Source organism: Thermobia domestica, chromosome 2 (genome assembly GCF_964235325.1).
Source record: "Thermobia domestica chromosome 2, izTheDome1.hap1.1, whole genome shotgun sequence".
Lineage (NCBI taxonomy): Eukaryota > Metazoa > Arthropoda > Insecta > Zygentoma > Lepismatidae > Thermobia > Thermobia domestica.
This window is the reverse complement of record NC_137455.1, coordinates 77731873-77747689: the sequence shown is the minus strand read 5'-3', so window position 1 is coordinate 77747689 and position 15817 is coordinate 77731873. Positions and strand designations below refer to the sequence as shown.

At 32.8% G+C, this 15817-nt stretch overlaps 1 protein-coding gene across 1 annotated transcript in view; it reads left to right on the top strand.

Annotated features, from left to right (window-relative positions):
* LOC145672994 (clavesin-1) overlaps positions 1-14956 on the top strand; it is a 77409-nt gene extending 62453 nt beyond the window's left edge. The window contains exons 4-8 of the mRNA XM_081742293.1: positions 1132-1193; positions 4717-4910; positions 6683-6799; positions 10558-10651; positions 13434-14956. Coding sequence (XP_081598419.1) covers positions 1132-1193; positions 4717-4910; positions 6683-6799; positions 10558-10651; positions 13434-13588 — 622 coding nt within the window. The 3' untranslated portion in view covers positions 13589-14956. The remainder of the gene's footprint in view (positions 1-1131; positions 1194-4716; positions 4911-6682; positions 6800-10557; positions 10652-13433) is intronic.
* Positions 14957-15817: the final 861 nt, after the last annotated feature.

Genomic DNA, 15817 nt, shown 5'->3' with positions numbered 1-15817 from the left:
AAAAGAGAATATTTCGGAAGGTTTTCAGTTTTTAGATCGCATCTTTTATATATATATATATATAAATTCTACAGTAATGGGAGTATTAAAATGGTGAACTAATTCACAGAAAGTATTTGCATACAGATTATACTGCAAAAGCGGTCTTCCTATGAACAAGGATTCTTCAACCTTAAATTTATTTATTTATGTTTACTTATATTTATTTATAAATTGATGATTTTAGAATTTATATTTACTGCTAAGATGATCATGTCCTATCACTGATCGATCGAAAATATTAATTACTTGTATTATAATCTTAAATTATTAAGTTTTAGTAAACTACACATCCAAATTGTTTAAAAGATGTGAACTGAATAAGGGATTCTGATAAAGAGCGATAAAAATAACAGTTTGAGTTGTATCGTTCACTAAAGTAAGCAATCTACTGTAAGGTTTCAAGATAATCATTAAGATTTAAAATTATTTAGAACTTTATATATTAGCGGTGTGGTAAATTTCACGATTTTAGTTGTATGTTAGGAGGCTGGCATAACATCGTGGTATAGACCTTACGGAGTCCTTTTCAAGAAGCATATATTTACATATTGTTAATTATTGTGTTTATAGCTTAGTATAGTGCTTCCCAATCTTTTCTGACTGACGACACACTTTACTGAAGCACCACATTATGACACACTTAGGTTACGTTAGAATTGAGCACTATTACTGCTGTTGGCTGGTACAATCTGTCTCAAAATTAATTTTAACTTACGAGTTGTATAGAGTCAAGACTTATAGGCTTTCCTGATAACATAACGTTTATTGTTAAATTCTAAAATTTTGCTCCATACCGATTGGGAAGGCCTGGTTTAATATGTGTTGCAAAGAGCATTTTAAAAGTTCTTTTGAAGGCTGGCCACTTTGTCTTGTCTTCATATACGATTCATTTCGACAATACTGAATTTGTGTGACATGACAACGATGATAAAGTGCAAGAGCAAGATTGTAAATCATTTATTGCATTCTATAGTCAATCTTATAGGAAAATTCTGTTCAGTTTTCAGACACAAAATTACCCAATTTATGACAAGATTATATTTTCTCTTTAACTAAGCGTTTATTATTTGTTGTGTTTTCTATTTTCAGGTATGTAGTTCCACTATTAGAAAGAGATGATTTTGGACGCCAAGTAATTCTTTATGCTGCAGGTAACTTAGAATCTTATGAATTTATTAATACATTTTTTCACATTGTTAATTTGAGGTTCAGTGATACCCTAGTTAAAACAAAGAAAATATAAGCTTATCTACTGATTCTAGCTCTAGAGTGCATATTCATAAGAAACGTAACTTGTCTTTTGTACCTCTACTTTTTTTTATTATTATTATTATTTAGTTTTCTTTTAAGCGTTCCTATAAAGTGTGTCCCAGAAAAAAATGTAACAATTAAAACATTCATGAGTAGAAAAACAAAAAATTGTAATGATGTGAGAAGATGTTCTGTACATATGTTGGGGTGTGTATGTTCGTTTCTACCACCAAAGAACACTAATCAATACGTCCAGAAAAAAAACGAATGAGTTTTACTTTAATACGCGACATAAGGCGATTTACAAAGTTTTTGTCCAATTTATCACTAGCACATTTGAAGTGCCGTTTGAATTCTTGCACGTTCTTCGCTGCTACGTTGCTCTCCTTCAACTTTCTTTTCATTGCTGCCCAATATTTTTCAATGGAGCGAAGTTCAGGGCAGTTTGGTGAATTGGCAGCTTTCGGCACAACGTTCACATTATTGTGTTCATACCATACTAAAGCCCTGCAACTGTAATGAGGAGTAGCCAAATCGGGCCAGAAAATAGTATTAGCATTATGTTGCCTAATAAACGGCAAAAGCCGGTTTTCTAAACATTCTGATATGTAAATATCCTGATTAATTGTCCCTGAAGTGATGAACGCCTCACTTTTCTTTCCACAGGAGCAAATTGCTTGCCATATCAAGAACTTTAGTGGAAATTTTGCTGTGCGTTTGGTTCTTACGTCTGTAGAAACGTCCATTCGACTCTTTGCCACATAATATTTTGGTCGTTAGTTGTTGACTGCCGGCCAGAACATAAGTTTCGTCATCCATAATGAGACACCTCGAAAATTGAGAAGCATATTCGCATACAGTTTTCGTGCACGCATTTTTGCAATATTTAGTTGTTTCTCGCTTCTGTCCGGCACTTTAACAGCTCGAAACGACTTTAAATCTTGCTGTTTTTTAATCCTCTGTACAATTGACTTTGTTGTATTATACCTTTCAGTCGTTCTGCGTACAGACGTGCTGGATTTCTTCGATGTGCACTCACAATTTTTCGCACTAATGCACTGTCACTTACACCAGCTTTCCTTCCACTCCCTTTCTTCCTGTCACACGTTAATGTATCCTTGAAACGGAGAATAATGTCCCTTACGGTTTTCCTATTCAATTTAAGTTCTTTTGCTATGGATGCATATGACCGTTCAGGATTTTCTTCATATTTGTAAATCACTTGTTTACGTGTCTGTAGTTGTTTTGATGCCATCTTGCACGACTGTTTGACAACGCCACACGTCTACTAGCTACAGCACTACTCACAACTACAAGCTTCAAGTACACAATGAAATGAGTCCTGTTCTACTTGTTATTTACGAGAACTTATTTTAACAAGTTGTTACATTTTTTTTCTGGGACACACTTTAAAATATTAATTTTGCTCAGAATTCTGTAAACTGTATTACAGTTTTAAGTTGTCACCTATTAACTATCACTGTAATTTTAATAGTCCATTTGCACTTGTGTAAAAGAACTGTTATTAATGGGATTTCCCAACTTGTCCTTTGTTTAGTGCTACTACGAAGTTTCCACTCAAATTCATTTTTTGTGACTTGCAAACACTACTCGTCGCTAAACAAATATTATTATAAATCTATACAACTCATGATGGCTGAACACTTATACTATTATAATTGTTTTTGTGATTATGCACAAGTTATATGTCTTTAAATATTCTTCTTTACAAACTAAACTCTTTTTCTTTTGTTTCTTCTCTTTCTTCCAAGCTCAAGAAAAAGGGAAGATCCCTTAATTTGTAAAGAATATTATTTAATATGTACATAATTACAAAAAAACATTATAGTAATATAAGTGTTCACCTATCATGAGTTGTATAAATTCATAATACAGAGTTAGCCTAAATGATTCATCGGATCCAGAATTATACGTCTCCATGTCTAACGCCATGTGATTTCTTTCTGTGGGGTTTGCCAACAACGCTGCAAGAACTGCAGGAACGCATCATTACTGCTGTGACGGACATTGACGGGAACATGCTAGTGAACGTATGGGCGGAACTGGATTACCGTTTTGATAAGTGCCGGGTAAGCAAGGGCGCACACATTAAACATTTATATAATATACCAGAAACTTGGTGAGTGTATGTATCTTTTCATGTATCGCCCGTCTTTGTACGTCGTATACTTGTAAATAAACAGTGCTTTGAAACCAGAAAGTAGTGTTTATAACAGTCATAAAAACTAAATTTGAGTGGAAAACTTCATAGTGGCAATAAACTAAGGACACATTGTGTAATTCCATTAATAATTGTCAATTAGAACAACTAGTTCTTTCATACAATAGCGAATGGACTATTTAAATTAAACTAAAGACAGACAAAAAAATAATAATAAATAAAGAAACACATTAACACAATTCTTTCCTCCGTTTCTTCTACATCGAAACCAAAGATGTAAGAAGCGTGTGAGGTACCACAAGCGAAAATCCAGCAGATGTTTTTGGCTAATAGTTTATATTGTAAGAATAGTTACATGAGTAAGCGTTAGTTTACCAAACTGGTTTTATTATAACAAATTGATTATAAGTAGTATATACATCATTATTAGTGGTATTGCGTCACTGTTAGGATTATGTGTATCAATGTTGTGGTATTGCATCACTGTTAGAACTACATGTTTTAATGTTGAAAGTTCGTGTCTCACCGTTAGAAGAAAACAAACAATAATAAATATAAACCTGATACTTAACTGTGTGCTTTTGTTTTTTTACGTACGCAGTACATAAACAAACATCTGTTCCAGCGTAATACTAAAACTTCGTACATTATTATTGGAAACGAACGAGATACTATTCCCAGCATAAAAATCGTTTTTCTCGAAAACTCAACATGAGAATTCACTCTGAAGCATTTCATTTTGTTCAAATCAACTGATAAATGCCTTATCTTTGGACAATTTTAGAGTTACATAAAGACTAAAGTCTAGGAGTTAATCATAATTTTGGGCTATATTTCATTAACCATACAGTATATTGTCGTTGGGCTAGTGTCATAGTGAGGTGTTTATTGAGGGTATATCTCAGTATCAATTTCACCTCAATAAATGGCATAATTCTCATATAACATCAATTTTTATGTTTACAAATTAATTGGTATTTTCTCCATTTTCGAAAACTACGCACGAGGATTTACACTAGCCCATATCATTTTGTTCAGCTGGATGAGACCCATCAATCGGTATATGTCTTACCTTTGGACATTATATCGTGCAGCGCTAATAGTATACCAGGAATTTTCTTTCTTTTTATAACATATCTAATAGTTATTTTATAGATAAGTACGTGTACACCTTCAACATTAGAATGGAGAAAACTTCATCGCAGTGTTGAGTTATTTAAGCAATCTTTACTTCTTTACAGGACGCTTTGATCCTTACAAATTCACATCAGCCGATATGGTACGACTTCACAGTCTAGTGACAGAAGTGTTTTTGGATGACGAAGAAAACCAGATTAGAGGATACACGTACATCAGCGACCTCAGTGGATTTCAAATGGGACATGTTAGTTTATGGTCACTCACCGATATTCCCAAAGCCATGCATTGTCTTCAGGTATTCATTCAAAAGAGTAAAATCCAGCAAACAGATATATTTATTCTGTGTAGATAGAAGACAAAAGTAACTTCAATGTTTTGACATTACGTATACCTAGTTAAGGCTTTCTCCGGCAATGGGCCCATAAGGAAAATAGTGGTTTGAGAAAAAAGCAAACCAGTATTTGTAATAATTTTATTGAACACTTAATATTTTATATTTTTTCATTGGAATTTATCACCGAAAATTCAAACACTACGAAAAACAGCGCTATAAAAATGTGATAGAAAGAGTTCATAATCACAATGTTAAACTACTGTCAACTATGTCAATACTGATTGATATACATTGACACAAATACCAATAATTTCGCTTCGACTATGGTAATTCATTTAAAACATCCAAGAAGATCCTATCGATCGATACATCCTTTTCCCGAAGAACACACAATTACTTCATTTAATATATATGATTGCCAATGTCCTTGAAATGAATATTGAATGTAGAATGAATATTCAATGTTCTTGAATGTAGAAACTCAGAAAACTTTGATTAAAAAAAAAAAAAAAAAAAAAATGAAAATTGTGTATATTTATATAAATCCATAAAGATCTCATAATGCTAGGAGGTTTCCTAGTGAATTTAAAACTAAAGAAGGTGAAAGATTTTGATTTCGAACTCTTGAAACAGTAGGGCGTTGTACAATATAAATTAAATTTGAATACAAGTAGATATTGGTTGTAATTATATAAATAAAATTTAAATACAGAACAAAAGCATTCGCAGAAGAACGGAGAACATTGCCCACCGTTTTTCAGTATACGTATGTAAGTCACAGCATACTTATAATCATGTTTAGCTCGCAAACTTGACTAAAACCAAGGAAATATACTGCGCTCAGGTGCTTATTATGCACATTTAACAGTATTAAAAAAAAAAAAGTAGTAACTTTCTATGAATCGCGATTAATTACGTGTTACTTAATATTAGACGTTGAAAGATAAGTTACTTTTCGTTGAAAGATAAGTTACTTTTAAATATAATGGTTTCTCATGATTAATATATATATATATATATGCATGCTTTGCACGGGGAGCACGGACTCCGAAGGTTTTCATGTCACAGACGTTGAAGAATAAAAATAAATAAATAAAGTAAAAAATTAAAATAAAATGCGAAAGTTCAACTAATTAGTTAAACAAATGTCACGTCATTTTGATGGTTGCTTTTATTGTTGACTGCTAACACTGTAGAATATACGTTGCTGAGTATTATTATTTTAAATATTGACCACAAACGAACATACAGGTTTTTAATATATATATACTTATAATCCTCTATGTTCGTTTGTGGTCAATACTTCAAATAGTATTGCTCAACAACTTATATTCTATTTCTATATATACATTTATATTCTATATGTAGTCTGTATATTCTATATATATTTGTATTATGTGTATGTAGATACTTTAAACAATTTTTTCAGTGTACTCTTAGGTATATTGTGTTTCTAACCTAGTTTCTTCTAATAACTCGTTCAGAAATAGATACAAATGTTGCTACAGTAAGTTCATAGTTTCCAGAATGGCTCTATCTCACTCAACTTCCTTAATAAAATATCAAAAACAATGTATTATTATGCAACTATAGTATGAAGACATTTCTGAAAATGCAATATTAATAACGACTAACTACAATGGTTATTCTTATTTTTTAGAGATAACCAATTGATCAACTTAGAAAAAGTATTAGTTTGTATCATCTTAGATTTTCATGCATTGTTTTTGCAGAATTCGGCTCCTATGAGGCATAAAGAAAATCACGCAGTCAACCTTCCCAGTGTTGCAACTAAAATATTTGAATTTGCCCTAACCTTCTTAAGTGAAAAGCTAAGAAATCGAGTGCAGGTTAGTTTTCATATAAATAGATAAATGTTATTTTATTTTATTTTTGGTAGCATTATGAGTAATTTAACGTACAGCGTGTTCCAAAGGTCTGAAATCATGAGAAGTCTCAAAGAATATATTCGTAATAATTGTTGTTCATAATATACAAATAATGCACATGAAGTCATTCCTGTGTAGGATGATGATAGTGCAAACAATCTGCTAACAAACAAGTCTGACACTTGAAGTCAGATACTGCATATTAATTATTATCTCAACTAAGATTTCAGACTATTGGAATCCTGTAAAATTACTGATATATGTATAGCTGATTTACATTTCGCTTGCCAGTTTTTACCTAAGTTGTTCGCTACTTATTTGTACTGTGATTTGGCCCTGATGATAGAATAAGATAATTTCATGCATGCAAGTGGCTGGAATATTTACACATCTATCTAGGTGGCAGTCATCTAGTACGCGTACGCCTTACTAACAATTTTTTGCTTGCCAAGTTTTACCGAAAAAAAAGTCTGAATACTTAATTTCATGTCTCTACATTTAAGGGATTCCGAGATATCGACATCTTAATATAACAATTGCAACCGTTACTCCTATTACTTCCCACCTCTTTTCTCTTTTCTAGGTCAAATATTTAAAAAACAAAACACTGAAACCTGTGTTAATTTATTTTAAACTAATAGTCTAAGTATCAAATTTCATGTATCTACAGTTAACAGTGGAGGTGCCGACTTACATTTCGCTTGCAAAGTTTTAGAGAGCCGTTTTGTAATTATTTGTACTAGGATTGGGGCCCTTGTACTGGAATGAGGTGATTTCATGCTTGCAAGTGGTGCAAAATCAAGGTGACGCCCACATTCCAAGATGGCTGTTACACTCCCCCCTCCCCCTGCTAATAATTATAAGCATATATCTTTATAACCAACGGCCCTATGAGAATTTCGCATGACAACTAATTTACTTAAAATTTTTATCATCTTCAATTTTGTAGAGATGAAAGATTTTTGTAAAGCGTGCCATCTTGATAGAAATAGTTTGTTCTTTTCGTGTCAAAAATTGCATTATATCACAAACTTTATATAAATTCCAACATTTTTCAATTATTTAAACTTTCCTTATGTATATTCTAGCATTTTGTTAGGTAAATAATAACAGACAGACAGACAGACAGTAAAATTAACTGATTGATACAGTAGTATACGCATTTAAGAGTGTATTTGCAAGCATGAAATCACTTCATTTCATTATTAGGTTCTCAACCCCATTACAAATAGGCAGAGAACAGTTTCGATAAAATTTTACAAGCGAAAAATTATTAGCAAGGCGTATGCGTGGCAGTCATCTTGGTTTTGCACCTCCTGCAAGCATGAAATAATCTCATTTCATCTCAAGTGCACCCACCTTAACACAAATCAGTTTCGAACAGCTCCGGTAAAATTTTGCAAGAAAAATGTGAGTCAGTTCTGCATCTAACATACTTATATGAAGACACAATCATAATCGTAATAAACAACCACCTAAATTCCCCTTTAATTTCATATTACCCTTTGGCACTGAATAAGATAATGTTAGAAATTTGGAATAATTTCCTGTGAAGTTTTAGTACCAATTGTGAAATGAGGCAAACGTTATTTCTGAAAGTCTACACTTACTTATTTTGAATATTATTCTCACTAGCGTTAATCCTTGACCTGTTCTTCGTTTTTATTATTTCCCCATCGTCTTCACAAATTAAAATAGTTTTCTTAAATTATAGCAATAGAAATATAATAATAATGTAAGTATTTACAGAAAAAAGAAAGTAGACGGAGAAACCGAAATATTATTTAATTGTAACTGTTTTCTTGAAAACAATATCCTGAATCTTCATACGTTTGGATAGTCTTTGTTGTTCTAAATCTAAAGCTTGTCTGTTTCCAGAAAATGAGTGGGACCTACTTCAGTAAGAAACTACTTAATATATAAACTAAAAAAAAAAAAAAAAAAAAAAAAAAATCCTTCTTACCTTCAACCCTGGAAAGAATATCAAACTAGTTTCAAAAATCTCTGGTCCCTTTATCAATGCACCTTCCTATACTACACTACCAACTACAAAACATGGTGATAATGCCATAGGTAAATACTTAATATTTTATCCACCACAAATGCTTCTCGGAATGATAACATATAGAAGTATAGATACGAATTAAATAGTAAGAGCAATGCAACATGCTGATCAATTTTGCTAATAACTAATGCAACATTCTACCATTAGATTTAACATACTTTCGCAAAATTTATCCGATTTTCTTTAGATTTATCACTATGTTTTTCTTTGAGTATTAGGAAGCAAAACCCACTGCTGTGAAGAATAGGGACAAAATTAGCCCCAAGATGAAAGTTTCCGCATATACATGATACGGTGACATATGTAAAACAATTTTTGCCTATAACTTTCTTTAAAAAATAAATTTAATTTTAATGCAATTTCGCATATGTTTTCTTTAAGGGTTCCAATCATTGTTGTTCCTTTATTGAAACCACTAAAGCGCTAAATTCAACCCAAAGTTCGGAGTTTTCCTATTATATAATGAGATAACAAAATATTCCATGATACTTTTATAAAATAAATTAATATATCGATTTTGATGCATTGCTTGGAGTAGAACTCGGTGAAGAATAAGCAGGTGAATTTACCTTGAAAGATGCGTTCTACGAGAAATTTCTTAAAAGATTATCCGTTTTATGAAGCATAATGTGTGTTCTCTTTTCGACCTCAGAATTACCCACTGCTACTTAAGGCTGAATTCGCCTCCAGGTTAAGAAAAAGGTAGAAAATGTTAACAATGAATTTTGTAAAGAATTAATAGAACTGCCGCATATTTAATTTGAGGTTTCTTAATAGGATCTTTTACTTGGAGCTGAAATCAGTCATAGTTAAGAGGTTGAATTCAACCGATCTATATAAATGTTTAACAATGTTTTTCCTAGAAATTAACCAATTTCCATGAAACATAGTATGTTGTTTCTTTGAGGCTTTCAATGAAGCCTATTCTTTGGAACTGAACTCACTAATAAGTGTTGAATACACTCCTGTGTGTCAAGTGATATCTCGTATGAATGAAGAAAGAAAAAAAAAAAAAACATGGCTTGCGTACCCTTTGAGGCACACAAATTACTATTTCTGGTCAAGTTTAAAACCAATCAAGAATGAGGTCGTGAAATCCCAAGTTGAAAGCTTAATATTGTTTTAGCTCGGTTCTAGAATGCACGGTACCAGCAGTTCAAATAAAAGTTGCGGCCATCAACAATGTTGTTTTGCATATTTATATTTTTGATTTCGCCCTTCATTTAGTATTCCGTTTTCCTTTAAACAATCTCTATATTATTCCTTATTCTATTAGGAAGCCTATTAACGCAGATGCAATCTGGAAGAAGCGGAGCATTAGATTCTTCAAATAGGGCTTCCAAGCAATTGAATTTAGGTCTCTTTTGTGGTTCTATAGTTAGTATACGCAACTTCGCCACATGAGACCTCGTATTCAATTTTAGAAAAGATTTCATTCCAGACTCGGTTCGGATTCCATGTTACACTGTAACTTGGTTATCATCGTCTTATAGCCTCAGTGCAGAAAGGGACATTAAACTCCAAATCAAGCAATGAACGAGAAATTAAATTTATTTGTATCCATGATCTATGCATTATATTAAGTTATTTTCATTAAAGACATTCTATTTGATTCTATTCACCTTAATTCCGTATTATATATTTTTGCTTTTAGATCCACTCGAGTATTGAGGAACTTCACGAGGCGATCAACCCAAAAATCCTTCCCAAAGAGTATGGGGGAAGAGTACCCATGGCTGATATGATAGGTATATTCATTACAAGTATTCTACATTCTTAGTCTTACCTCATGAACACTTGCGTATATTAGCCTGAAATAAAGAATCGTAAACCACGTGAGAAAAGTACATGGTTATTAAGTTTCTTGTATTTTAACACACATTAATTACCTTGTTTTCTAGTAATATTCCAAGTTTTATTTTATTTATTTATTTTTGTTTTACTGTGATAGATCTAGCTCATGCATCTTAGAAGTTCATATATACTAGAAGATGCGCTACTTATAATATACATCCATACGAGGTCTGTAAATAAAATAATGAGACTAAAGACAGAACTCACGAATTGGCAACGCTGCGTGTCTTCTCCCCTCATCCCTCCAACAGCGCGCATACGTCAACATTTCATGCACCCTCAGTGCGAGTGACGAGTCCGTCGTGTTAACAGGTAGTATTTGTTAGTATTTCCCTCTTCACCCTGAACGCAAAGTATAGGAGAGAGAATGTTGGGTCTCTTCATTAGTCTGTTGCCTGTTTTAGGCTGCTCAGTTAGAAGCTTCTTGGACAATTACGTTTGGAAATAAGAAATACGCAAGTCGTAAGTCATTCACGTGAAAGTGGTCGCATACGCACACACTACTACTAGTACTATCACTTTTATTTTTAAAGGATGGTGTCCTTCTCGGTGGTTTAATGGCTAGCACGCGTGCCTTTGGTGCACGAGATCCCAGGCTTGATTCCCGGTGGAAAAGCTTCGCAACACAGTGGTTTAGATCCCACTTAAAACTGTACATCTATCCTATATAGTTCCATTGATGGCAAAAGACTAAATTTAAATCATATTAATTCTTTGCCTAGAAATTTCCATGAAATAGTTTCTGATGTGGAAAAGCGCTTTGGCTCCGGAAAAAAAAAAAATAATTTAGGGTTTATTTATGGTAGGAAGTCCGGAAGACTAATGTATTCGAATTGGCATCAACAAACGCCGTGCCATTAGTTTTATTACCTGACAGAGCATGCTATACTTCAACTCGATTTTGGAATAATCTATCATGATAGCCTATATTTGCCAGCGTATAAGACGCACTCCATTTTCTATATTCATTTCTGAGGATAAAAATATTTTCACTGTTTATTATATTTGAAAATAAACATTTAAATGCCGGAAGTCACGGGATTCCTACCTAAGAATGTGTGGGATCTCCTTATATCCGGAGATGTAGAAGGCCAAATCTTGCATTCGAAGGGTCGTGTTCCTCAAATCAGTTGCGAACCATTGCGGCCTGGTGACATGTCACACTGTCATCCTGGAAAATCCCATTGTTGGCAGGGCACTCAAGTCTATAAAACTATTACGGAGCCACCACCAGCATAGACTGTGTCTTTGGTCTACGGTCACATGGAATCTATGCCACCTGGATCCTACCACCTGCGCGTATCAACTAGAAACGTGACTCATCTGATCACTACATATTATCAGTCATCTAAAACCCAACCCATGTTCCCGAGCCCATATGAGTAGCAGCACTCGTGAGGGTTTGCGGCTGCAATACACCATCAAGACCAAATTGCACTACACTGACATCTGAGACACGTTGCTGGGACGTCCTGCGTTGATTCTGTCAGTTCACATACTGTTGCTTGTCTGTTTGCCCGGACGAGTCTGCTCAGACATAGCCAGTCACAGAAATTCAGCACACGTAGGTGGCTACTACGTTGTTCCTCATGGGTCATAATGGCTCCAATGTAGTACTCACACAACTACTCTTGACTATGGAGCGAGAAAAATTGAATGTCTGAACGACTTCCAAAACCGAATACCCGATTCGCCTAACATCAAATATCATCCCACGCTCAAATCTGATATAAACAAATATTCCCTGTCGGATTGTCATGGTACACTAAGTTTCATTGCACTCACGAAAGTCCAACTGACAGCACTGAAATTGTTTCGCACCGTTCGACCGGTTTTCCGCGATTTAATTCCCTACAGATATTCCATGAATTTCGGTACTTCAAGTGAAAAATGATAGTTTAGCAAGGAAACAATGTTATTTGAGAAGGCCTATTGTTATTTACTGCGTCATTAAACTGTACGTAAACTAGTATGCTGTTGCACACCGTAAGAAAGCAAGACATCAAACAGCAAACAATAAGGAAAACTTACGAAAATTAAAATTCCTGTATCAGTGTGTAAGGCGTAATTCATTTTTTGAACTTATCTTCAGAGAAAACAAAAATAAACCTCATTACTTTTGTCTGCTTTGAGGTATTAATAGTTAACATAAATCTAAATGATAAACTTCATCTCGTATGACCTCTCCGAAAAAGTATTATCGTTCTTTTTCTTAAGAAATATGTTACGGCAGAAACTAACATTCTCAGAACAATTGAGCAGAAGTTTTCTTGCATTCTTTTTATGTGATTGGATTAGGAATTTTCTTTTCCTAAAAGCTGTAGTTATTGCGGATAGTGAATTTTCGAAACGAATGATGTAATTGGTGTCACAACCCTAGCACATTTGTCAGAATTAGAAATAAATACGTAGTGAAAATTTATACGATATTTAAGAATTTTAACGTAAAAGATAACAAATGTACATTAGTTATCTAAATGTTAGATCTTTATGGAATAGCTGATAGTTTCTTATATGGTAGGAAGACTAGATGGTATTATGAATTACTTAAAATTGTATATAGATTTTTCATTATTATGTTACGTTGTATTTAAATGTCTCTCCTGACATTTGCTCTTAAAAACCCACTAATCCATATTTGATATAAATGAAACCATCTCTTTGTGGTTTTTACAGCTGAATTTAAAAAGAAGATGCAAGCTAGGAGAGAATCAATTAAACTACTGGACGAAATGCACATTAACATTCATAAGAAGACTAAACTCATATCCGATGTTGGAGATGACCTTGTAGGACTTTCTGGAAGTTTCAGGAAACTAGAGGTCGATTGATTTGCATTTAATAAGCCATAAAAATTGATCATTCATACCTTGAAACATCTCCAGTTTATGGAAGTATGTGCACAGCATTAACTCGCTTATATTTTGAACAAAAAGCATTTTTAAGCGCTTCAATGGTATTTGCTGATGCACAGTCATGTATAAAATTACTGACTACTCACCTACCATTTAAAACTTTTTTTTTAAACTCACATTCTTAGTTACGATACTGTGTCAGAAGTCTGAATTATAAAATGAAGATACATTTGTAAGATACAGTGGTGGGTAGTTTCGGAATTTGAACACGGTTGTGCAGTCAAAGCAGAAGTCCATAAGATCTTCGGAACTAATGAGTCATTTTGAATGCAAGTTTCAATATAGCACAGAGGATTGCGTCTTCTCTACGATAAAGACTGTACGATAAATTGGTCCATCTAATCCAGAGTTATTGATAAACAAGTATAGCGATTGTATCTTAAGAATTGATGTTAGACTCGTTCATTTTCCACAGATTTCTTAATTAGTGCAGATTAAGATGTTCAAACATAGTGTCAGCTATTTATTATCAATATATTAAACTCGTTTTTAAGCTGTATTTTTTTTTAAGCTATTAAGAACTTCAGAATATACAGACCTAACACAAAAGTATATTGAAATGTTTCTTAGAGAACCATAGATAGCAACTGGTTCATGCGTTACACGAGTCCTCTTAATAGTTTAGTCTAACAAGCTGGTCTCACGCTAGCACATAAAATCTGCAAATATATGATCAATTGTTAATTTCACAAACTTTGCTTCTTATTTGTAACGATTATTTAATATGCCTAGTTGTTTTGGTAAAGTGAATTCTGAATATGAAAGATAACTAAATTCGTTATCGGCTTTCTATTTAGTCATAATAGTTATTAATTATTATAGTCATTCATTAAACTTATATGTAAGAAGAAAAACTAGTACTTTTTACTTTGTGTTGACAAATATATGTAATGAATTGATAAATATTATACTTAGCTTGTACTGACGTAATTATAATATATACAAAAATACTAGTAATAAATATGAGTTTTCAATAAAACAATAATCTTGTTCTTGTATTTTAATGTAAAAATGTAGTTTGATCTTAACTATAAATGTCAATGACGTATTTATAATTACACAAAAATATTAAAACGAAATGTAAGACGTAGAAACACTTCCTCAAACATTATCTAACTCTTGCTATCTCAGTGAATAAAAACTGTATCTATTCTTTTCGACAGCTACGAAATTTATGGATTTACGATGTAGGAAAAGCACACAAAAATGCTCCGAACCTTCCTCCAGCCATCCTTTATATATTATTATAAAACAGAATATTTTAAATAAAAAATAAATGAAACATATTTATCTCTCAAAATTTATTGAAAATTTTCATTATTATCTACACTCTTTGTCAGGTATTTAGTTTAACATAACTTGGGCTTCAGTCATTTCTGAAATACCAAGTATTAAGGGTAATGGAAGACCACTTATTTTACAAATAGAATAATGAAATATACATGTAGTCATGCAATCAAGATCATAAAAACTTTTTTTTTTTAAAAAAAGAAAGTTATAAAAGTTACATACAGAACAAATACACATATTATAAAAATCGTATACAAATTACTGAATATCAATGTGGGGAAAAATAAGCTAATTGAATGACTTCCACGTACTGTCTTTTCTTCAGGCAAGAAAAATTCTGAGTCAGGATTCGGCAATCCTTATATTCTGAGTCATACAGATCAAATCAAAACAACAAGCCATTACATTTAGAGTGTTCCATTAATATCTACGAACATTACCCTAATCCAAATTATATATTAACTACAACTACTATTGAATTTGTTGAACAAATCATACATTTATATATAGATACAAAATTTCACTTTTGAATATATTACCCCCTTTTGTTATCATTTAAATAGCAATGGCATCCACTATTTTTTGAGCTTCAAGTGGAAAGTAATTCATATCATACTCAAATAGAAGAGTGTAGCTGAGAAAAAGAGGAATTATCTTTTTTGAAATTTACCGAGCGGCAACATGCGACTTGATCAGAAATCGAACAATGTCTCCAGCTAGTCATGCCAGTGCCTTGATCAACAATATATTTCCATTCTTGAAGTCAATGTTGAACTATATGGTCCAAATTCTTACGCTTATCTCAAAAGTGGAAACGTAGCTACAGAGGATCCATCATGAGATGGTCCCGGAAGT